Raw genomic sequence first — 23,262 nt, 5'->3', positions numbered from 1 at the left:
ACCCGACGAGTAATGGTTGAATAGCGTTCAAGGTTAAATAGATACTAAATAACTCTTTCTCATATATAGTGTAGTGTCTTTCGGACCCATGGAACTTTCCAGAATAGCACAGGACCATCCTGGTGACACCATGAGCATCTGTGTTTTGAAGTACACCACCCCAAGATTCAGTTGACGCATCAGTATGAATAGTGGTGATTTGTTTGTCATTGAATGGTTGTAGTACGGGGCAGCTTGTAAGTACTCTGATGATATGTTGGAAGTAGTTGATTGTTTGATCATCCCATTCGAGTAGGTGTTTGGGGTGTTCTTTGGCTTTCAGAATGAGGTCGTAGAGTGGAGCCGTCAACTCTGCAAACCCGACAATTAATTGTCTATAATAATTCACAAGACCAAGGAAACTCTCCATTTTCTTTTGTGTGGTAGGACGTGGGTAATTTGTTAACGCATCCACCTGTCCGCGTATGATTGTTTTACCTTCAGGTGTAATTCGATAACCGAGAAATTCACAATCCTCCACAGCGACTTTTAGCTTAGCTGGGTTGATTTCCAATCCAGCGTGAGCAAGGAGTTGAAGGACCTGATGCACTTTGTCAAGGTGTTCTTTCATCAGCGACTCCGATAGGTCTTCAACTGTTGGACCACAGATAGCAATATCATCAATAAAGCATATTACATCTTTGGCCACTGGTGATAATATTTTTTGTAGGATAGAGCTAAACTCGCTAACCAGATTAAGGTATCCTTGTGGTAACACTGCATACTTAAGCAATCCTAATGGGCTGTTGAAACTAGTCACATCGTTGGTTGTTGGGTCTAATGGAACTTGAAAATAAGCATTCTGAACGTCAATGAGTGTATTAAACAGTCTCCCACTCAATTCAGATGTCAATTCATCTGTAGATTGAGGGTGACCCCCCTCCAACTCAACATGTTTGTTAAGTTCTCGGAGATCAATCAACATTCTATGCCTTCCATCCTTTTTGGGGATAAGGAACCATGGATTTCGGTAAGCAGCACTACTATATTGGAGTTGTCCGTTCTTTAACATTTCGCTAAGGATCTCGACTGCTGCTGGCCTCTTTATACCTAACGGGATAGACTTACACCTCCAGAAGGCATTTTTATCTCTGAGTTTGATTTGTACCGGTGGATGAACTTCAGGCTTTAGGCGGCCAGGATGCCCACCTTTGACATAGAACACGTCAGTAACATCTGCACATTTTGAGATAAAGTAGCGCATTTCTTCAGCTGTAGCTTTGGAACCGTTAAAGGATGTGGTCAACAACTCTTCGAGTTGGTTTGCGGAGGTTGCTTCGTTGCATTGGATTTCAGGGTATTGGTTAACTTGGAAACTCTCTCTTCCGACTTGTTGAACTGGGAATTTCAAAACTTTACCGTCTACTTTGAACCTTAATTCTCGCTTGTCATCATTATTGAAGCCAATACTGAGTTTATGCTCATTTTGGAACGGGAGTCCTAATAATATCTGTCCAACAGGCGTAGCGTCGTGTACTAATAAATGTGCTGTGAGTGGGATAAAGTGAATGAATATATCAATAGCTACTCCTTTCTCCACTAGTACCTCATCTTTATTCACACCAATAATTCGTACCGCTGGCGATAGCTTTGACCATTTGACGTTCAATCCATCAAGGGTCTTTGGGTTAATCAAACTCACTTGCAGCGCCGTGTCATATTTAAGGGTGACATCCCGGTTCTGGATCTTCGCTGGGATGTAGATTTGGTCAGCGTCGTTTGTGTGTTCGTTAGGGTTAATGATTACGGTTTCATTGACTTCATATTTTGGAGCGTTCATGGGTCCCGCTCTGGCTACCAATATTCCTTTTGTCCTTTCGTGTATGTCTTTCCTATACTCTGGAGATATCCCAAGGAAATCTGCTAATGACATGGTCACTTGAATATTCTCAGTTGGCATCTTTTCAAAGAAAGTCTGTTTGTCTGGCATATCGAAACGGCTAGTCCTTTTTCTCCGAAGGAGTCTTATACTGGTATCATCACCTAACGTCTCATCTTGTTGATTCTCACTTTCATCTGTGAGTTTGTCTAGGGCATTAGGACTTAAATCTCCGGGTTCTAGATCGTGGGGACTTTCTAGATTATCGTTGTTGCGATCCTCTTCCTCATCTACGTCCATGATTTCAATCTTATTTGGCTCTTCCACCTCATTCCCGGCATCATCATTCAAGAATTGTAGCATCTCTTCTTCAGGCAGTATGGTACCTTCTTGCGCTAAGTTGTTCAATTCTTTATCCATTGCCGAAGGTGTAGTTTGAAACTTTTGTTCAGATAACGGAGGTTCTGTATAAGTGTAGTCTGGGTCTGTGGAAATGTCATCTTCAGTGAGATGTTGATTAACAAAAGGGGTAAGATTATTTGTAAGTTCAGGGTTTGTGGAATCCGGAGCATTTGATGATTGTTTGGGACTGGTATCGTCTTCACTGGTTGTTGATCGTTGGGCCTTCATATTATCTTTAATAACTTGGCTTCTTCTTTGAGTAGTTTGGGGTTTTGGAATTGTCGATTTGGGAGTAGTTAATCTTTTTCCCGCTTTCGTCTGACTTCTAGTTTGCACTGCATTAACTTCAGCGCTAGATGATTGGTCGACTGGAGTTTTCAGCGGTTGTAGTTTACTTATCGTCTTAATTTCCGCCCTCACGGTGCCTCGCTTGTTGAGTGAATAGGTCTGGGTATTTCTTTACCATAAATTCATTCTCTCCAACTTTCAATTCATTATCGTCAACTGTGTAGATTCGTCCATCCTTTATTTTGATCATTCCTCGTTTAGCAGCGTTTTGTGCTCGGAAGCAAACCTCAGTCTTATGATTTGTTCGTCCACAGACTAGGCAGGGTTCTTTTTGTTTGTTTTGTGATTTGGATTCATTTTGTCGTGAATTTATCAAAGTCATCTTCGCCGTATATGTAGTGTTTATAGCGTCCCAGATATCCACATATGATAAATTCATTTCCATGGCAATTAAATGGTCGTGACTATTTACCTTGATCGAGGTAAGGTAATGTCTGACATCTTCTCCATTAATCCATATTTCCTTTATTTCGGCATCGTCGTCGTATCTTTGTACTTTAATTCTGCTGCTCATATATGTAATTATCTGGTCCATAACTCCCCCGAGTTTATTGAATAGGGTTTTGAATAATCGAATCCAAGTCAATGCGGGTAAGTCACCAATTTCATTGTTTTCCAAGTAGTTGTCAATTTCGGTCTGAACTATGATCATCACACTTTTAGGGTCCACATTTGGTTTGATGACCCTGTTTACTTCTCCGATGATATCAACGTAATGCTCTTCTGATGCTTTCTTTCCCCACTCTTCTAGAATACGATGGTACTTGATTGGTTTATGCTGTTCGTTTCCTTTTCTTTTAGTGGCAGCTTTGACAATGTCCAACAATGTTTCATTTTTGACCAGTTGTGCTACAGCAATAACTTCTTCTCTGAGTAAGTAATCAGGAATAAAATAAGTATGTTTATACCAAATCAACTTCCTTAACCAAAAGAAGAATCCATCAAAGTCTTTAGAAGTGGGTGAAGGAAATTTCTGGGCATCATAACGTTTTATAGCTAATTCATCTTGATGTGTTCTGATAAGTTTGGTTGACAATTCATTGTAGTGAGCAATAAATACTTTCTCGACGTTGGGGTCGGGTCTTCTAATGTAAGGAATATCTTCAATTCTTTCATTATCGATGAATCTCTTCCTGTAGTCGTTTATCTTCTGACACGTTGCTTCATATCCTTTTATCATGACTTCAACTGGTCCACCCCCTTGGGCGTACGAAACTCCATCGTATATAGCCAGAGGTTGGAATAACATATTGGTTGTTTCTTTGTCTTTAAAGGAATGGGCAGACAGGAAGGATTCACTAAGGTGATTCTTTTGGGTGGACGGGGTCGATTGGGCTTGATCACCAATGTGACCATCGTCCACTCTTGGTTTGTTTGACAGGTCATGTAACTTTTCTGTCAAGTCAGCGACTAACATTGTTAATCTGTTAACAGTTGCTCTCAAATCTGCATTCTCACTGTTAACTTTAGCTAAGGTAGTGGCTACATTTTGGTTGCTGATAGTGTCGTCTGTTTTCTCCTCAATGGGTTTATCCTTCTGGACTCCCCCTTTTGATGTAACGTGGTTCTCCTCGATTCCACTATCATCCTCTGATGAGTTACTAATCTCAGACGTGGCGGATGAGTTAACATTATCCAAGGTAGGTGCGTTTAAAACTGCGTTGGGTTGAGCGGTATGGTTAGGATCCGCGTGATGTATGTCTGAGTAAGGCATTTGTTGGCTTGTTAATAACGTTGATGTCTCGTGATGGGTGTGTGGTTTATTTGTACGTTTCCGGTTATGTAGTATGACCGGCTCGTCAAACCTTTCTTCGGGAACTTAAGGTATTATTTATACATTTGTCCACTTGACTTTGTGTGATACAAATATATCCTTGGTATATGATGATCACTGGGCGGTGTGTTAAATCACATCTGATTCCCAAATGGTAATGCTTCACAATATCCTCATATCCATGGGTAGTGTACATGTACAAGGTCTAATCTTCAATGGTTGTGTTTTAGTGTAGGATTCTAAGGTCAAACGCCTTAAGGAGCACTTCCTCCCATAGGTTGTTTTAGTGTAGGATTCTAAGTTCAAACGCCTTAAGGAGCACTTCCTCCCGAGTTGGTTTAGTGTAGGATTTTAAGTTCAAACGCCTTAAGGAGCACTTCCTCCCGAGTTGGTTTAGTGTAGGATTCTAAGTTCTAAATGCCTTAAGGAGCACTTCCTCCCAAGTTGGTTTAGTGTAGGATTCTAAGTTCTAATGCCTTAAGGAGCACTTCCTCCCGAGTTGGTTTAGTGTAGGATTCTAAGTTCTAATGCCTTAAGGAGCACTTCCTCCCGAGTTGGTTTAGTGTAGGATTCTAAGTTCTAATGCCTTAAGGAGCACTTCCTCCCGAGTTGGTTTAGTGTAGGATTCTAAGTTCTAATGCCTTAAGGAGCACTTCCTCCCGAGTTGGTTTAGTGTAGGATTTTAAGTTCAAACGCCTTAAGGAGCACTTCCTCCCAAGTTGGTTTAGTGTAGGATTTTAAGTTCAAACGCCTTAAGGAGCACTTCCTCCCTCTATTCTAGGTAGTGAGACTTTCGCGACAGTGACACACCTAGTTCGACAAATTATTTCAAACTCTATGACACCAGTCAGTATGAATCACAAGTTGCAGTACCAAAGGTCTGCAACAAGTGCAGGAATGGTCGAAGTTCCTGCTAGGGACCACCAAAATGTCACATAGCAACGTTACTCAACGTAAGTGTGCGACTGCTGTGCACTAGGTTATCGCTACCTGCTCACTAGTACCAGCTATTCTATTTACAACCTAACTGGCTATATTCTGACTAAGTGATTTCGTAACTGTTCTTACCATGATCATGGTATGGTGTTTAAGTGTAAGAAGTAAATTGTCTCATACAATACTCAAGTGAAGGGAATTAGTAGAGTGGCCATTCTCTACCAATATTCACTGATTTGCGTTATACTTGTTGTGACCGTAAAATGTGTTATTTATCGATAATTCTATACAATTTGATAGAAGTCTAGAGTGCGACTTCTACCCACTATTTATATCCTTCTATACTAACTTAATTTGTTTGTTCTCTCATTACCCTGAATAATTGGTAATGACACTAATTTCTGTTTCACAGAAATGATGGCATAATGCGACTTACTTAAGTCGCTATGTGACATGTATAGCAGAAAATGACACAACAATGTATTACCATATGTTTCAATAAATTACCTTACACTGTTTAGGATAATTCCAAAAGGAATAGAAAATGAATCAGAAAAACGAAAATAAAAGAAAAAAACCTATTCTACTCCCAATCATCATCATCTTCTTCTTCTTCTTCGTCGTCTTTTTCTTCATCTTCATCACCGGTATCTTCAGTCTCGGCAGATTCAGGCTGATCACTATCATTTTGCTCCGTGTTCTTGATTTCAGACTTATCCTTAACACTGATTCCACTCTTTTTTCTTTCTGCTTTCTCTTTCACACTAGCTTCTGCCACGCTAGCTTCTTTTCCGCCATCATCTTCTTCTTCTTCTTCATCATCGTCATCCCAATTAAAATCGTCTTCATCGTCTTCTTCTTCACCTTCTTCATCTCCATCATCATTGGTATTAATATTGTTCTTATCTCCACGTTTTTTCTCGCTCTTTTCTTTAGCTAATAATTCCTTTCGTTGTCTCTCCATTTCCTTTAGTTTATTATCATGCTTGAAATATCTGTACCAGAATTTATTGTAGCTGACTTTAACTGGTACAAGGTCATTCATTGTATTGGTAAGAGTATTAGGGTACTTTTTCAACAAAGCTTCTATATCATTTGTCTTCAGATCAACATTGAATTGTTTAAACCCATCTTCTTGGTTATCGTCATTACCCTCATCTAAATAGTACGTTTGCACTGTGTGAAGCTTAAATAGATCATTATCATATCGAGTGGTTCCATAATGTGCATAATCATGAGGATTGGACGAGAATAACAACTCCCTTGTCTTGCCTTCTGTTTGTTCTGGGGGAGGGGTATCGGATTTGATGGTAACAATACTCGAGAAAAAGGAACTAAATGATGAAATGTATTTACTTGCTTCTTTTTCCACAATCTCCAATTTGGAATCAAGGACATCCAACGCATGATCTGCAGTATTGGCAATCTCTTTTATACGGAACTTATCCTCCAATTTCATCTCCTTCAATTGCACCTCAAATGATTTGAGGTTTTCAGTAACTGATTTAAGATTTTGATTGTCTGCCAAATTAGCCTTCATTGAATTCAATTGTTTAAAGAGTGACTCTTTGTACTCATCAACATTGTATTTGTCCTGTAACACTTGAGCATTTACAGTCGTTTCTTTCCAAAGTTCTTGAAATTTGGATTCAACCAAGGTATAAGCCTTATCAATTTCGTTTTCAAGAGCCTCGATTGTCTTTTCAGTCCTTGCATTTACATCAATGTCACCTTTACTACCATTTTCACTAGTGTTGTCGCTATTGCCAGAAGACTCAATAGGTTCCAACTTTTCTTTTTCTTTCTCTATTTCTTTTGCGTCTTTTTCCAACTCTGCCTTTGTTTCCTTTACTGCTGGCGTTGGTTTTGGTTCAACAATATCAGTCTCCGTTGGTATGGGATCTGTCATATTCATCTTTACAATGTACTGTATATGTAGTGTATATGTAGTGTATATGTGTTGTAAATGAAACAGCTTCCATTAATATATTGTAAAGAAAAAAAAAAAAAGAAGACTTGGAGTCTCCGCTATCTAATTGCTAGTTACTTTTGACGTATCCCTGAAAGATTCACATAGTACGAGTACGTGAGCCAAATAGAGTAGGGGAAAAAAAAGATATATATATATATAGATATTTATTAAATATGTAGAAAAAACTTTTTGAATTTATATTCTCGTGTCTCGATTAAAACTGTTAGGGGGTAATGGTGGATGGTGGGTAGGAGAAAAAATGTTTATTTGTTAGCTAATCTATATAAATACCTCAAATATGTACAAACATATTTTATTAAGGGGCTGTATTTAGCGGACAGTTTTCCGTTCGGCCTGACAGAATACCATTCTTTACTCTTGTATTTTTGACTCACCTTCCTTAATCAAGGCTGAAATATAAGGTGAAAAAAGGAATTCAACACAACAAACAGACAAAAAAAGAAAAAAACAAACAAAAACAAAAACAAAAAAGAGCAAAAGAGAAAAAGGAAAACCATCATTCCTCATTGATTTCCACTATTCACCCTACCAATGGCCTCGTCAGCTAAGGATTGTCTAATAAAGCTTGCAAATGCCAATTTTAAACGAAATGGGGCACAAACAGCATCTTTTTTTTTCAAATCACCCATTTCTGATTTCCAAATCACACCGCCATCAAGTAATATTTCAAACCTGTCATGGGTAATTACAGGTCCTATGAAATCCACAATGCTCAGAGCGATAGCTGGTGAATATGTTTCCATACCATCATCATCTAGAGAGTACCCGTTGATTACCGAGCCATCGAAACAACTTCAGTTCCTTGACTTTAAGGATAAATCTGGATTGGATGTTGTTCACATGTCGGCAAGGTACGAGTCTCTATCATACAAAGGTAAACTTGAAATGTCCGATGATGTTAATTCTGTGTTTAATTACATTACTGGCTTGAACAATTATAATACACAAGAAAGAGAAATAGACAAGAGCTATATCGAGGAGTTGATGAAATTGTTCAATTTAACGCATCTCCAACTGAAATGGATCAATTCCTTAAGTAATGGACAAATGAGACGCGCACGAATTGCAAAATCCTTAATGTTTAAACCAAATTTGTTGATTATCGATGACCCGTTCTTGGGATTAGACCCAAGTAATACCATAAAAGTTAGTGATGCATTACAAAACGTTCATGACCATCTTGATATCGCAATAGTTTTGGGGTTAAGAGTTCAAGATGAACCTCCTAGTTGGATCCAAAAATCGGCATACATTGATGATTCAGGGTTACTAGTTGAGGATCAGGAGTCTAATTTAGAAATAGGTCATTCTGTTGAGAAATTGAAAAAGCGAAATCTGCATCTTCAAGCACAAGCTGCTCCCAAATTGACGAAAATCGAACAAACGCATATTACAGAGACGCCACACATTGAATTCAATAATGCAAGAGTAAAGTATAAGGAACTAACGATTTTCCAAAATTTCAATTGGAAAATTTTGCGTGGCGAGAAATGGCGGATTATGGGTGATAATGGTACCGGTAAAACAACTATACTTTCGTTGATTAATGCCGATCATCCTCAAAGCTGGCGATCTGTACTTTCTATTGATGGTATAGTTCGTGAGACTGGTAGTGGGGTCACTTTCTTTGATGTCAACAACCAGATTGGTATTTCTTCGCCCGAATTGCATGCTTTGATTCCCCAGCATTCAAAAACCATGCTTGATGTGATATACAATGGACTTGTCCCCGATATTGGTAATTCTAACTTTGCATACAAGGCCAATTGGAAAAACGTCGATAAAGAGGCCAAAGTCAGAGTAGAGTATATTCTCAATGCTTTTAAAGAAAGGATCGATGTAAGTGGTGATGCAAGGTTTGTTGATTTGAACATGACTGATCAAAAGTTGGCATTGTTTTTGAGAGCAATAGTTAAAAAGCCGGAGATCTTGATCTTGGACGAAGCATTCTCATGCATGGAAGATGAAAAAGTTATGCAAAAATGTCACGACTTTATTGCCAGTGACCCATTATTTGACAATATGACTATTCTATCGATTGGACATATTGAATGGGAATTACCCAGATACGATTACATGTTGAAATTGATTGGTGATGAAGAGAGGAACTACGAAGTTTACAAAGTGGATAGACAATAAACTAGATGAAGTAAGTTTAGTTAAATATAGTTTGATGAATAGAATAAACATTTAACTAACCTTGAGTTAACCAATTTTTGAGTCTTTAAAAGTGCACGTTACAGTGCAATAATCAAATGTAGTGTGCTTTTTTTTTTTACTGTGTTTTACTGTAGTGCAAGCGTTGTGGAATAGCTGGATCGTGACGCGAATTAGTCCGGTTCTTACGTAATGTTTACGTAATCCATAAGAATTTTCTCCTATTTTTCTTTTTTCTCTTTCCTTTCCCGAACAATTTTTTTTTTTTCCTTCTTAATTTTTTTTATGTATTTATTTATATACAAATAAATATTTTTTTTTTTCTTTTGGTTGAAGCGAAAGACTTCTTGAAACAATTTGACAGTCGATAATTGTTAAGGGCCCATATTTCATTGACCAAGTTGAAGATATAAACAACAAGAACAACAACTTACGTTTACTCAACAGCACAGGCTACACTAACACCTTTCAGCAAGCAACAACCAATAACCCTACTCCCAACCTTCCCCCCCCACATCTCCCAAAAAAAAGAAAGCAGTACATTCTACTGTTTTATAAAACAAGGACTTCTTCTGTTCTGTACCTCATTTTTAATTATACGTGTGTCCTACCTACAACCACAGGCAAAGACATTTTTCTTTCAACATTTTGGATAGAAAAAAAGAAAGGAAAAACTGTTTTTATATCATCAGCAATCATTATAAAAGCATATCCGTCATCAACTGTTGCAGATTCTTCATAGTATCATTTCATTGAAAATATAAAAATCAAAAAATCAAAAAAAATAGAAGAAAACAAACTAATTCAGGCATTTTGCATGTACATATAAACAAATAGCACTTGATTACTTTTTAACAGACCCATAAGCTTAATTTATTTTGAATAAATAAAAAAACAGAAACTCTACAGTTACACGAATTTAATGTCCTCGTCGAAAACCAGTTCTAAACCGAAAGCTAAACAATATAGCAAATTCATCCCCAATGCGCCAGAAGATAATCGTCCATTATCGTTAAGAAGTGATTTGGAATATGGTAAATTGACTTCTAAAGAGTACCTCTACGTTTCAAAACACCCGGTTGGTGAACCACTTCCTACACCAATCGATGATGACCCACCATATGTTATTTATCTATCAACATATCTCAATTTCCTTATTCTTATTCTCATTGGCCATGTCCGAGACTTTTTCGGTAAAATATTCAAGCCAAAAGAATACGGTCATTTGGTTGAAAAGGATGGGTATGCACCATGGTACGATGGATTCGAGTCCTTTTACGTTCGTAGATTAAAAACAAGAATCGATGATTGCTTTGCTAGGCCGATCCACGGTGCTCCAGGAAGATTCATCAAATGTTTTAATAGAATTAGAGAGGGCAAAACTGGCTACTTGTACGATGGCACGTCTAAAGAATGTTTAAATCTTTCATCCTATAACTATCTTGGATTTGCACAATCAAGCGGAGTGTGTACCGATTTTGCATTAAAATGTGTCGATGAGTATGGAACCTCGGCATGCTCACCAAGACTTTATTGTGGTACTACAGATTTGCACAAAGAGTGTGAACGTGTTGTTGCTGATTTTGTTGGTAAAGAGGATGCAATTATCGTGAGTCAAGGTTATGGTACGAATGCCAACTTTTTTGCATCCATTGCTGATCCAAAGACTTTGGTTATCTCGGATGAGCTCAACCATGCTTCGATTAGATTTGGTATAAGACTTTCGGGAGCCATTGTCAAAGTTTACAAGCACAACGATATGAAGGATTTGGAAAATTTGATCCGAAACCAAATTGCCCAAGGACAACCAAAAACACACAGACCTTGGAAGAAAATCATTATTGCTGTTGAAGGATTGTACTCGATGGAAGGTAATATGTGTAACCTTCCTGAACTTATTAACCTCAAGGACAAGTACAAATGTTATTTGTTTGTTGATGAGGCGCATTCTATTGGTGCTTTGGGACCCGAGGGCCGCGGTATTTGTGACTATTTCTCGGTTGACCCAGCCAGAGTAGACATTCTTATGGGAACTTTTACCAAATCTTTTGGTGCTACTGGAGGTTATATTGCTGGTGATAAATATGTTATTGACAAGCTACGTCTTAATTATATCACTCAAGGATACAGTGAAAGTGTGCCACCACCAGTCTTGGGCCAAATTATATCCTCTTTAAATGTCATAAAGGGCACACTCAACCCTGGCGAAGGTCAAGAAAGATTACAAAGAATTGCATTCAACTCAAGATACTTGCGTTTGGGATTGAAGAAGTTGGGATTTATTGTGTATGGAGCAGACGATTCGCCAGTGATACCATTGCTTTTGTTTCTTCCATCAAAGATGCCTGCCCTTTCTCGTATGTTGTACGACTTGGGCATTGCTGTGGTTATTGTCAGTTATCCAGCAACTCCATTGATCAGTGCAAGAGCTAGACTTTGTGTATCCTCGGCCTTGACTAAGGAAGATTTAGATTACGTCTTGACTAAATTAAGTGAAGTTGGTGATTTGATTTATTTGAAGTTTAGTAGTGGAATTGCTGGCGGTTGCAAATCACCAGGCGAACCACCGCGTTGGACCATTGAAGATGTCATTGCCACAAACGTTGAAGATTGTAAGAAGCCGAAATTACTTTAGATAGAATATAAAATTTCTTCTTGTTAAGTGATGAATTGTCAAAGACAAGAATCGCTTGACTAGGATACTGTAAGGAATTGTCCTGATAATAATAATAATAATAGTAATAATAGTAATAATAATAATAATAATAATAATAATAATAATAGTAATAATAATAATAATAGTAATAATAATAATAATAGTTATAATTTAATTATTAATAATGATAGTAATATTAACCAATCTTTAATACATGTATATATATCATCCTCATTCATATTATCAAACAATATCTACTGCGCTCTTGGTGAACTTTTAGTGTGGTAAATTTTTAACAGGATGTTTCTACGCCGCACCAAATACAATTATCCGAATTTATCATCATTTAATCGGTTGTGACTCTTGCAACCACAATTCACTATTCTAGATTGAAACAAAATCTTAGCAACCAACAACCTCAACAATAATACCTGCTATATAAGATTTATACCCATTACTAAGTTTATACAGACACATATTTCTATTTACAATTTACAGATGGTTGTACCTGACACATATATCCCACCACTAAGGTTCAACTCAATCCAATCAAATCTTTACCGTGGTGCATACCCACGATCACCAAACTTTCCCTTTCTCGAAACGCTTCATCTCAAAACGATAATCTCGCTTGTCCCTGACCCTATAACACCTGAAACAGACTCCACTTTCTACAATTGGGCTACCACGCAGAATATTCAACTCATACATATTGAATGTGCATCAGGCGGTAAGGGCAAGAAACGTGCTACACCCTTGGATTATTCACTGGCGATCCATATCTTGAACATTATTGTTCATGCACCAAACCATCCTATTTTTATACATTGCCTCAATGGAGGCCAGATCACCAGTCTTTTAGTGGCGTGTTTGAGAAAGTTGCAATTTTGGTCAGCAATATCCATTTTTAATGAGTTTATCAACTTTGCAGACAATATCACGGTGAACGATAGATTATTTGTGGAGAATTTTGGCGGCGTAGTGGATGTATGCTACGAGGATAAAGTTGAATGGTTGTGGATTGGTGTAAGCAAGCATCTTTTAAATAGCCATCCGCGGTTGAAAGTACGCGAGATTGCCAAAAGGGAGGATACACTAGACGACAAGGATCCTTTACAAGTGTGATACATTGAAAGAAAATAATATACAATTATCGCTTCAATAATTTTATGATAAAATTGTGTTTGATTATTTTTTTTCAGACAAAAACACTGGATCAGCCAGCTATACAAAGATATGAGAAGGATTTCCAGAAATATAATGAATCAAGGATGTATACATATACAATACATATATATATATATATTCAATTCTTCTTTCGGCATTTGTTAATTCCGGCAATCATGAATTTGAAAAATGATTTCCAGCTTTTTTGAAGCTAGACATATGCCGAAAAAAAAAAATTTGATTAAAATGTTAAAGACCAAAATTGGAAGCAAAAATAAAATAACTGTCTATAATCAAAATAAATATTTGATGCTATTTATATGTTGTTTTTTTTTTCTGAACCAAAACTAACATGAACAAACAACGAGCCATAAACACGCACAAACTCGTAAATATTTTACAAAATACCTATCAAACACGTCTGAAAAACAAGCAATATGCGTTCTTATTCATCACTTGACTTGGCGAGACATTCTTTGTAACTCTTGAGTCTTCAAAATAACACCAATTTTTAACACCTTTGCGATCCTTCTTATACACATATGCCGTGTAGTGGCCAGTAGTTAGGTTGCCGAAATGATTAGCTACTGCAAACAATTTGTACTTGAATGGCGGCACTTGATTTCTCACAGGTAAATTTTTCAACCTTTGTTGTTCCTCTTCTGGTGTCATTCTGTTCTCCAGTGAAGCGTCCGAAAGTGTAGTTCCAATATCAGACCAGTATTTTGTCAAATCTAGCACTTCAGTAACAGGATATGTGACAAATGTCTCTAATTTACGAAACAGCTGATTGCTCTCGTGTAATTTGAACCTTTTGAAATTCAAAATCAATATTTGTGGTAATCTTGTTATCGCTATTCTCTTTGTAGACTTTGTGAGTTTTTTGCATCGCGGACAATGCCACTTGTTGTCTTCGTCTAATAGCTCTGTGGTGATAAACTCTTCAAGGCAATCATTAAGAGTGACTGTTTGATTGCTGCCTCTACCGAGTTTTTCTGGAATTGGTAATGACAAGATGGAAAATGCATTGTATGAAGTAGAAGTGAATTTGCACTCCAAACATTTCAATTGAGACAAATACTGGCCTTGAAATTTATCAACAATAATGGAAAAATTTAGTTTGAGGTATCTTTCCCATTCGATGGTCGAGGCAAGTCTGACTGGTAGCACTTCTCTTGCATGTTCTTGTTCTGGTGTTAATTCCATTATTCTTTGTTTCTCCTTTGGATCCGATACGGCAAACTGATTCAAATCTTCGTGAAGACCATCAAGCAAGAAATCAAGAAACTCGACACAGTCCTGCTGGTCATAAGTGGCAAATTGTCTTCCTGGAGATAATGCTCCAGCAATCTGTTTGAATTTGGATGGGCTAAACAGTTTGCCATCATTTTTGAGCATATTCAAGATCAATTCGACAAACCCCATTGTGAGTTTCCCTTGTGTACCTAATTTGTTGTTGACATTGATATGCTGTTTATATGAATCAGTATCGTTGTATGTGATTGAGGGAACAAAAAAGGAAGTCAAGTCTGGTGCTGCGGTAAGGCATTGCACAACACTGTTTAAATAACACGAGTTTCCTAAATTTACCAAACCCGTACTAAACTCTTCAAGCAAAGCAGATTTAGAAGATTGATTATTTGTTTTTGCCTGTGCTAATTGTATAGTACCACTTTTCTTGGCGGAATCGGTTGAAATTTTCATATTACCATTGCTCTGTCCATTTTTATGACCATTTCGTAGCGATGGAGTGTATGGTTGCATCCCAATTGTAGATGACGCTATTAATGGTTCTTTTTTTGGCAAAGCTGGTTTCGTTGCAGATGGTTCAAATACAGGGTGTGAATTAGGATAATGTTCTTGACGTGGAGGGTTCGAATCTTTGTTAGATGTAGAAAGGTAATCGCTAAATGACAAAGTATATTTTTTCCCATTAACGACTTCATTCCCATTACTTATTGCATTGACATCGCGCAGTCGTTCAAGCAGTTCTTCTCCAAACTGCTGATACCAATTGTATACTCCACCGGTGAGGTAACTAGGCATCAATTTCAAGCTTGAACTGATATACTTGTTTTGAAAAAATAAAATATTTACCAACTTGTCAAATGGATACTTTGCAGGGTTTTCTGTTTCGAGTTCATTGTATATGCCTTGAAACCTATCTTGCCCCATTGCTCCATATTTATAATCATAAATTACAACTTGCTGATACTTGTGTCGTTCTTGGAAATGCTGAAATTGCAGATATGGGATTCTTGGCCGTAGTTGATCTTCAAGATCTGTATCGTGTGCATCATTGGGCAAATTAATGACGATTTCGGGGTCTATATTGACTAAATGCTGGTATTTTATGTGATTGTTTTCATAATTTTTGACAGGTCTGTAATCAATAATCAATACACTATTTTTGTCCATCAACTCTTTCAACTCCGCGGGCAGTACCAGTATCTTGTAAAAACTTTTGTGGTTAGTGTGTTTGCCACCGTTTACATTTTCATTCCCATTTAAACTGGGACTAGAGCTTTTCCCCATGAGTGAGTTGAGTCGAGTTTGCAAAGGGTCCGCAGTATCATCCACTAAACCTTTTGCTATTTCTTGAAACTCGTAATCTCTCGCTCGTATCGTTTTAACCAACTCTGAATATATTGCTTCGCTTTTTGCTTGGATATTGAGCTTGGTCAAATCGAAATATATGGTGATTACTTGGTATATGACATATACTAGTTCATTATCACAATACCCAATTCTTTGTTGTAGTTTGTATTGCTTGCTGAATAACTCCTGGAGTTTTATTAAATGATCAACAATAACAGAAACTTTCGACGATGATGGTGCAGCAAAAAGTTTCTTAGCTAGTAACTTTGCTTTTTCATCGAGTTGCGGACGCAGTAGATGCATCTTTGATCGTTGTGGTGGTGAAGGTGGTGGTGGTGGTGCTACGGTAAGGTAAAACTATAGTTAAATAGCTCTCGATTATAAATGTGTTAGTATGTGGTAGTGTGTGGTAGTGTGTGGTAGTGTTTTTAATGGATCTGTGGTTTTAATTAACAGTTGCAATTTTGGTTGTAATCAGTAAATATGAACTATATAATACCCGCATTGCGCTACCGTAAGTGGCAAAGGAAGTGAGAAGGGAAGAAAAAGTAAGTCATAAACCACATTACAATTACAATTTAAAAGGTATTTGTAATTTGAGGATTCCAGCTTAGCATTCAACTTTACTTAGGAGACAATTTTTCAATATTTGAATATCGTGAAAATGAGTATTTCGCTCTACATTGTTCTTGTGTTTTCTTTCTTTTTTGCTTTCATTCCTTTGCTTTCATCGGAGAAAGTACGTATTGTTTAGAGACTTCAAATATTCTTACAGGAAAAAAAGGAAAAGTGAAGCAATTATGAAAACAAGAATATAATTTTTACATATTGCTTTAAAACTGAAGCAGTATACTGGAATACAAGTTTTGTTGATATGACACCAGTTAGTTTGACAGAATTGGAAATGACAAGTTGTAAGATCTATAAAATATACAACTTTAATTATTTTTTTTCTGGTAAACGTGATTAAATGACATCTTCATATATCAGTTTCCATAACTAGATCGCTACCAGTTGCCTAAGAAAAGTCTCGCGTACATATATATATTTATTTATATGTGTCCTTGTTTGTTTGTTTGTTTGTATGTATGAGTATTTTCGATTCTTTTATTTTTTCGCAGCCGGAAAAATATTACCTAGATAATTTTGATATGACAATTTGCACATACTTTATCAAATGTATATAAGTTGATGAGTTTTTTTGACCAAAGCTTGTTTTTCTAATTTAAAACCAGAAAAAAAAAATTAGGAAAATAGAATATAGAATATAAGATGAGCCAAAACGTATTTAAATACAGCATATTTTGGAATAAAAATTAAGTAATTGTTTTCCAAGCTCGACTACTAGCAACTTGCTAACTAACTTTCTCTTTTTTTTTTTTGCTTTCTTTGCAAATTTGTTATTACAAAGTATTCACCTCAATTGCAAACCAAAAAAAACATACAAAACAAAACAAACAATTCGCAAAAAAATTGGAAAATCATTCTTTGCACACTTTTTCAAACGACAATGTCTTCTTTGCGGGGCAGGACCAGCAATTCTCGAAATTTTACAACTTATACAGACAAGGAAAACTATTTTTTGGTGGATTCACGGTATGAAATTGTGCGAGTTTTGGGTAAAGGTTCGTATGGTGTAGTTTGTTCGGCAGTAGATACCAAGAGCAGAGGGAGCGGGTTAGAGAGTAAGGTTGCGATTAAAAAGATTACAAAGATCTTCCACAGAGAGGTCTTGCTAGTTCGAGCTATTCGAGAATTGAAATTTATGAAGTTTTTCAAAGGTCATAAAAATGTATGTACAATTCAAATGATTGTCAAGAGAAACATCAAGTAACAAACAGACAGACAGACAGACAGGCAAACTGATCCCTGAAAAAAACAAAACAAAAAAAAAAAAACAGAGGGCCAAAAAGGATACATTTGTTACTAACCTCGTTTTGAAAAGATTGCTACTTTGCTTGATTTGGATGTTGTTTATGTCAAGCCATATGATGGCCTTTACTGTTTCCAAGAATTGGCGGACTTGGACCTTGCGCGTGTCTTGTATTCCAATGTTCAGCTTTCTGAATTCCATATACAGAATTTCATGTATCAAATCTTGTGTGGGTTGAAATATATACATTCAGCCGATGTCATTCATCGTGATCTCAAGCCGGGAAACATTTTGGTTACTACACAGGGTACTTTAAAGATATGCGACTTTGGCCTTGCGCGTGGTATAAACCCAAACTTTTTCAAAAAAAACAAAGCAACTGGAAATATTGGAAATAACACTGGTATGGGAACAGGTGCAGATACAGTAGCGATTACAAATTATGTTGCGACAAGATGGTACCGTGCACCAGAGTTGATTCTTTCAACTAAGAATTATACCAAAAGTGTTGATATTTGGGCTATAGGATGTATATTGGGCGAACTATTTGGCAGAAGACCAATGTTTCCGGGCAAGAGTCTGCAGGAACAAATACTGGAGTTGATCAAGATTTTGGGCAGCCCACCAAACGATACGGTCAAGAGGTACAACTGGAACATTGAAGGCGTGTCTTGGGTTAGATTCAAGTCTGTGAAATGGACTAGTCTTTACCCGTTTGCACCCAAGGAGGCTATGAATTTGTTATCACAGTTGTTGCAATGGGACTACAAAAAGAGGTTGGAAGTTGAGGAGGTTTTAGAGCATGAGTTTTTCAAGTATGTGCGGAACCCAGCCGATGAGCCAAGTAGCGAGACATTGTTTGATTTCAGCTTTGAAGAAATGGCAAATGATATCAGTAGTTTAAAGGAGGTGTTGGAGAGAGAAGTGAAGGAATTTGTGTGTAGCACCTAAGGTTACTTGAAAAGAAAAGGTCCATTAAGCTACACCTCTCCACGGCCCATCACCATCGTCACCATCGTCAGCATCAACATTACACTCACTATTTCGTCATCCTCAATCAACTCACAATTCCCTAACTCTTTCTTTCCCCCCCTTCTGTCTTAGTAGTGAAAAAAAACCTTTTATTACTATGAAAAAGATGTACAATAGTTAAAGGATCTTTTAAACGCAGTTTAAAATTAGTATGAAAGGTTTTCTCATTCCTTTTTTTTTGATTATGTAGAAACGTAATTTCCCTTTGTATAACTTCTTATGGGCAAAGCCAGCTCTTTAGCTTGGTAAATAATGGAAAAAGAAAATAAGTGTACATTATATTGTATGGGTCTGGTATATGGATTGATGTGACGTCATGTGCTTACGGGAGACTCCGACTCTGTCCAAAAAATGCCCAAGTGCATTTGGCGCAAGAAAACAAAAAAAAAAAGAAAATAACAAACTGCTTGTGAATGTGATAATTTATTGCCTGCACTATCTCCATTAGCCTAACTTTTACCCCACATTTGAATTGAAGAGCAAATAAAAATAATAAATAAAAATATTAAATACTATTGTACTGAAAAACAAAATTATTATATACTTGAAAAGGAAGAATCCACATACAAAAAATCAAAAATTACAGCCACCGTGAAATATACGACCCAATGAGTAAGGGTGAGGGGAGGGGGAGGTGGGGCACAGTAGGAGATAGAACGGAATGAAAGCTTAAGAAAAAAAAATGAAAAAGAAAAAAAGAATAAAACACGAAAAAACAAACACAGCAGAATGAAAAGAATAGCCGAAAGAAAACAGGCCAGAAAAAAAAGAAAAAGTCAAAGATGATCTGTGTGCAATAAGATTTTCGGTTAATATCTTTAATCCAAAGAGTGGTCTCTTAAACTTTAATAGTTCTTCTTATCTAGGCAAAACTGGTGACTATCCAATCCCTATTATGTAAAACAAAAAAATGGGATAAAACCTTTACCCGTCGATCCGGGTTGTGAACTTCTTCTCTAACGTTCGTACATTCACAGTTAAAGTGAAAACGTTTTTCTTTCAATCTCTTTTCTTTTTTATTTTTTTTTCTTGCTCAGATTCCCTCCTTCCTCGGCACTATTTGACACGAGCATGCAGAGATCTGGGGGGGGGGGGAGGGGAGCAGAGAGAATTGAATAAGAGACATAGGGAGAGAAAGAGAAAGAGAAAAAGAGAGAGAGAAATACAGGAGTGTATTAAAGAATAGAGCAAATAGGCCAACGGTAATGGGAGAGCGAGAAGGAAGACTAGGACGGCGACTAGGACATGGTGGAGGAGGAGGAGTATAAGGAAATGGAGTACAAGGAGGGGAATAATATAGTAGAAGCAATGAATCCAATAGTTACAAAAACAAAAAAAATGAAAGAGAGCGCGACTAGAGACAAAGCAAAAGTTTTGCTTAGCATTTCTTCTTCTTCTTCTTCTTCTTCTTCTTCTTCTTTAATCCCGAGGAAGTAAAATGAAGAAAATAAAATGCTTCAACGCTTCATTGCCTTTAGTGTTCCCAATGCTTTTTATAGTACTTACTTTTGAGATTGAAATTTTTCTTTTTTTTTTTTTGTTTTTAGTCACCAAGATCTCCAATCTTTTTACATTGTGTATTATTCTATTCTTTGTCAACTTCCTTTCTATTCTCCATTTATTTTTATTTTTTATTTTAATTTTTTATTTTAATTTCTATTCTTCTTCTACTCCAAGCTAAACACGTCGGAAGCATTATGAGCAAAACCTCTACATCTCCGCTCAAAGCAAAAAAAAAAAGTTGTCCATCATCATACATTTTTGAAGCTAGGAAGTGCCGTGTTTATTAAAATACATGGAAATAAGTAGTGGGTTCAGTCATTATAAGTAGCACCTCTATTCTCCTTCTTCTTTCTCCACATCGTCTAAATTCTTTCTCTTCTATTCTTCTGTTTTACTACTCTTTTGTTCTTTTGCCTGAAAAATATAGTATTACTCCACAATACTATTGACAAATTATTATACTACAACTCCCCCCTCCCCTTCAATTCAAATACAATATGCCTGTCGAATCACACCCAGATTTTATCCCAGTTGAGTTTGTTTTTAACGTGAAAGGAAAAGACCCCAAGAGAATCCCAGTTGAAGGTCAAGACTCCATCAATGTTGAGATCCCTGGTGGCTCCAAATACACAATGACCCTTAGATTCAAAGTCAAGAATAGAAATTTGACAGACTTGAAATACAAACAAGTTGTTAAGAAAGGTGGTATCACTATTAGATCGAGAGAGGTAGAAATAGGCACATATGACGCATCGGAAACCGAGATTTACGAAAAGACATTTGCCGAGGACGAAACTCCTGGCGGATGGATTATGAGAGGTACATACTATTGTACCTCAACATACTTTGCAGGTGACGAACAACTCATTGTCAATGACTGGACCCTTCAAATCACTGCTTAAATTGTTAGCAAAAACAAAAACAGAAAAAAAAAGGAAGTATGTATATATATCTATGTATACACATATGTAGAAAATAGAAAGCCAGGTGTAATGCAATAATATATCACTTTAGTCAAACAATTGTAATTATATCGTTTTACATTTCTTAGTCTCTTTCTTTAATTTTTATCTTCCTTTTCTTTTTCAATTTTTCAACAAGTGTAACGGTTGCAAATTTGAAAAGAAAAGAAATATACAGTCGAAGAAAGTGTGCTAATATGAAATCCTAATCTTTTGTGCCCTTTACCTATATATTTATTTCAATCTTTCTTTTCTAGGTTCTTGGGCTTGGTTCTAGTATGTTTAGGGAGATGCAACTTTTCCCGGGGTAGATTACTAATGCGCGCATTAAATTCAGTGCTTTATCTAACACACCATTATCTCTCGCGCCTCCCATTCCTCCCTTGCGATAAGAAGACGGAAGATATCTACTATCACCATTTTTTGGTGTGTCTATGTCTGTGTCTGTGTCTGCGTCTGTTTTTTTTCCCTATCCTCTTCTTTCGTACTTCTTTAAAAATTACATATTAGCCACCGCAAGTATATAGACCTATTCATCATAATTACCCATACCACAAACTCTACCATTTGCACATCTCTCCCCTCTTCCTTTTGCTTCCAACTTCGCAAGTTTCAGTGATGAACGTAAGACCTGCTACACATGCGGGACTTTGGTACAGTGGAGATGCCGGAGCTCTCAAACAACAACTCGACGCCCTTATCTTGAAAGCTCAAAGGTCAGCAAATACCACCACAGCCACCACAGCCACTACCACCACAAAGAATGGCAAGGTACCAGGCGCCAGGGTTCTAATTGGCCCACATGCAGGCTACACTTATTCTGGGGAGAGATTAGCAGAAACATACAACGTTTGGGATACTTCAAAGGTGAAACGAGTGTTTTTACTTGGACCATCACACCATGTCTATTTCAAAAACTATGCAATGCTTACACCATTCGAGTTTTACGAAACTCCGTTGGGGAACTTACCAGTCGATACCGCAACAATCAAAAAGCTACTCTCAACAACATCTTCCTCCTCGATAAGTAAACCACTATTCAAAGTCATGGCGGAAGATGTAGACGAAGATGAACATTCATTTGAAATGCATGCTCCGTTTATATATCACCAAACGGTGAACACCTCTGGAGGAAATCCACCAAAGATTATACCAATTATGATCAGTGGGATGGACCATGCCACTCAGTCCGATTTAGCTGAAGCATTGTTACCTTTCATTGCAAGTGAAGAAAACCATTTTATAATTAGCTCCGATTTTTGCCACTGGGGCTCTCGATTCGGTTACACTAAGGTGCTTCCTTCAAATAAGCATACAACTTTTAATACATTGGAGAAAGATTTGGTCTCCTTAACGAGTATGAGTAAACTAAATTCGGGTACATCAATCCACGAATCAGTGGCAAATTTAGACAAAATGGCTCTTGAGATTGCTACAAGAGGATCATCAGATATGTGGAAACAGTATATCAAGATTACAGAAAACACAATCTGTGGCCAAAAACCTATATCCATTGTTTTGCAGCTCTTGGAAAAATATGGCCGGCTGAATTACAACATCAAGAGCGAAGCAGGTAACACAGATAGTAACAATAATGTTTTTGAGTGGATTGGATATTCACAAAGCAATCCTGCAAAGTCAGTCAGGGATAGCAGTGTTTCTTATGCATCAGGATACGTGAAATTGTAAGGCCGGTTTTTTTAATTTTTTGATAAGCATACAGGCAAACACCCACACAAACATATATACATATATACACGAGTAGTTCTTTATAAATTATAGTTAGTTCAAAAAAAAATAAAAATAGACAAGTATATGGAAAAATACATTGAAAGAGTTTAGTAATATTTGATAGTATCTAAATGGATTCTGCTAGTTGCCGTTTACTCCCATAAAGATTCCAAGATAATCTTGCTTTAGCTTTTCCCCCTTTTTATTAATTATTCTAACAATTTTTAGACCGAGATCTTTTCTTATTACCATTTTTCCTTTCCTATAGTATA

The 23,262-nt window shown here is 36.9% G+C and overlaps 8 protein-coding genes across 8 annotated transcripts; 5 read left to right on the top strand and 3 right to left on the bottom strand. All coding sequences in view use genetic code 12, as the record gives it.

Annotated features, from left to right (window-relative positions):
* Positions 1–2,663: 2,663 nt before the first annotated feature.
* Positions 2,664–4,322, bottom strand: PVL30_003140 (uncharacterized protein; the record flags this gene model as incomplete). Its single annotated transcript, XM_001528764.1, has 1 exon — positions 2,664–4,322. The coding sequence occupies one exon, from the start codon at positions 4,320–4,322 to the stop codon at positions 2,664–2,666; it is 1,659 nt and encodes a 552-aa protein (XP_001528814.2).
* A 1,579-nt stretch (positions 4,323–5,901) lies between these two features.
* PVL30_003139 (uncharacterized protein) lies at positions 5,902–7,233 on the bottom strand (the record flags this gene model as incomplete). Its single annotated transcript, XM_001525683.2, has 1 exon — positions 5,902–7,233. One exon carries the CDS (start codon positions 7,231–7,233, stop codon positions 5,902–5,904), a length of 1,332 nt encoding a protein of 443 aa, XP_001525733.2.
* Positions 7,234–7,842: 609 nt separating this feature from the next.
* PVL30_003138 (uncharacterized protein) lies at positions 7,843–9,450 on the top strand (the record flags this gene model as incomplete). Its single annotated transcript, XM_001525682.2, has 1 exon — positions 7,843–9,450. One exon carries the CDS (start codon positions 7,843–7,845, stop codon positions 9,448–9,450), a length of 1,608 nt encoding a protein of 535 aa, XP_001525732.2.
* A 940-nt stretch (positions 9,451–10,390) lies between these two features.
* Positions 10,391–12,103, top strand: LCB2 (serine palmitoyltransferase component; the record flags this gene model as incomplete). Its single annotated transcript, XM_001525681.2, has 1 exon — positions 10,391–12,103. One exon carries the CDS (start codon positions 10,391–10,393, stop codon positions 12,101–12,103), a length of 1,713 nt encoding a protein of 570 aa, XP_001525731.2.
* Positions 12,104–12,622: 519 nt separating this feature from the next.
* OCA6 (protein-tyrosine-phosphatase) lies at positions 12,623–13,249 on the top strand (the record flags this gene model as incomplete). Its single annotated transcript, XM_001525680.1, has 1 exon — positions 12,623–13,249. One exon carries the CDS (start codon positions 12,623–12,625, stop codon positions 13,247–13,249), a length of 627 nt encoding a protein of 208 aa, XP_001525730.2.
* A 453-nt stretch (positions 13,250–13,702) lies between these two features.
* On the bottom strand, positions 13,703–16,192 carry DOA4 (ubiquitin-specific protease doa4; the record flags this gene model as incomplete). The annotated part of the gene is made up of 1 exon (XM_001525679.2): positions 13,703–16,192. One exon carries the CDS (start codon positions 16,190–16,192, stop codon positions 13,703–13,705), a length of 2,490 nt encoding a protein of 829 aa, XP_001525729.2.
* A 1,487-nt stretch (positions 16,193–17,679) lies between these two features.
* Positions 17,680–18,713, top strand: PVL30_003134 (uncharacterized protein; the record flags this gene model as incomplete). Its single annotated transcript, XM_001525678.2, has 2 exons — positions 17,680–17,685; positions 17,835–18,713. 2 exons carry the CDS (start codon positions 17,680–17,682, stop codon positions 18,711–18,713), a joined length of 885 nt encoding a protein of 294 aa, XP_001525728.2.
* Positions 18,714–20,794: 2,081 nt separating this feature from the next.
* On the top strand, positions 20,795–21,199 carry PVL30_003133 (uncharacterized protein; the record flags this gene model as incomplete). The annotated part of the gene is made up of 2 exons (XM_061119442.1): positions 20,795–20,800; positions 20,867–21,199. The coding sequence occupies 2 exons, from the start codon at positions 20,795–20,797 to the stop codon at positions 21,197–21,199; spliced, it is 339 nt and encodes a 112-aa protein (XP_060975425.1).
* Positions 21,200–23,262: the final 2,063 nt, after the last annotated feature.

This window comes from Lodderomyces elongisporus, chromosome 3, assembly GCF_030384665.1.
Source record: "Lodderomyces elongisporus chromosome 3, complete sequence".
Lineage (NCBI taxonomy): Eukaryota > Fungi > Ascomycota > Pichiomycetes > Serinales > Debaryomycetaceae > Lodderomyces > Lodderomyces elongisporus.
The sequence above is the reverse complement of the archived record's forward strand: the minus strand, read 5'-3'. Positions and strand labels throughout refer to the sequence as shown.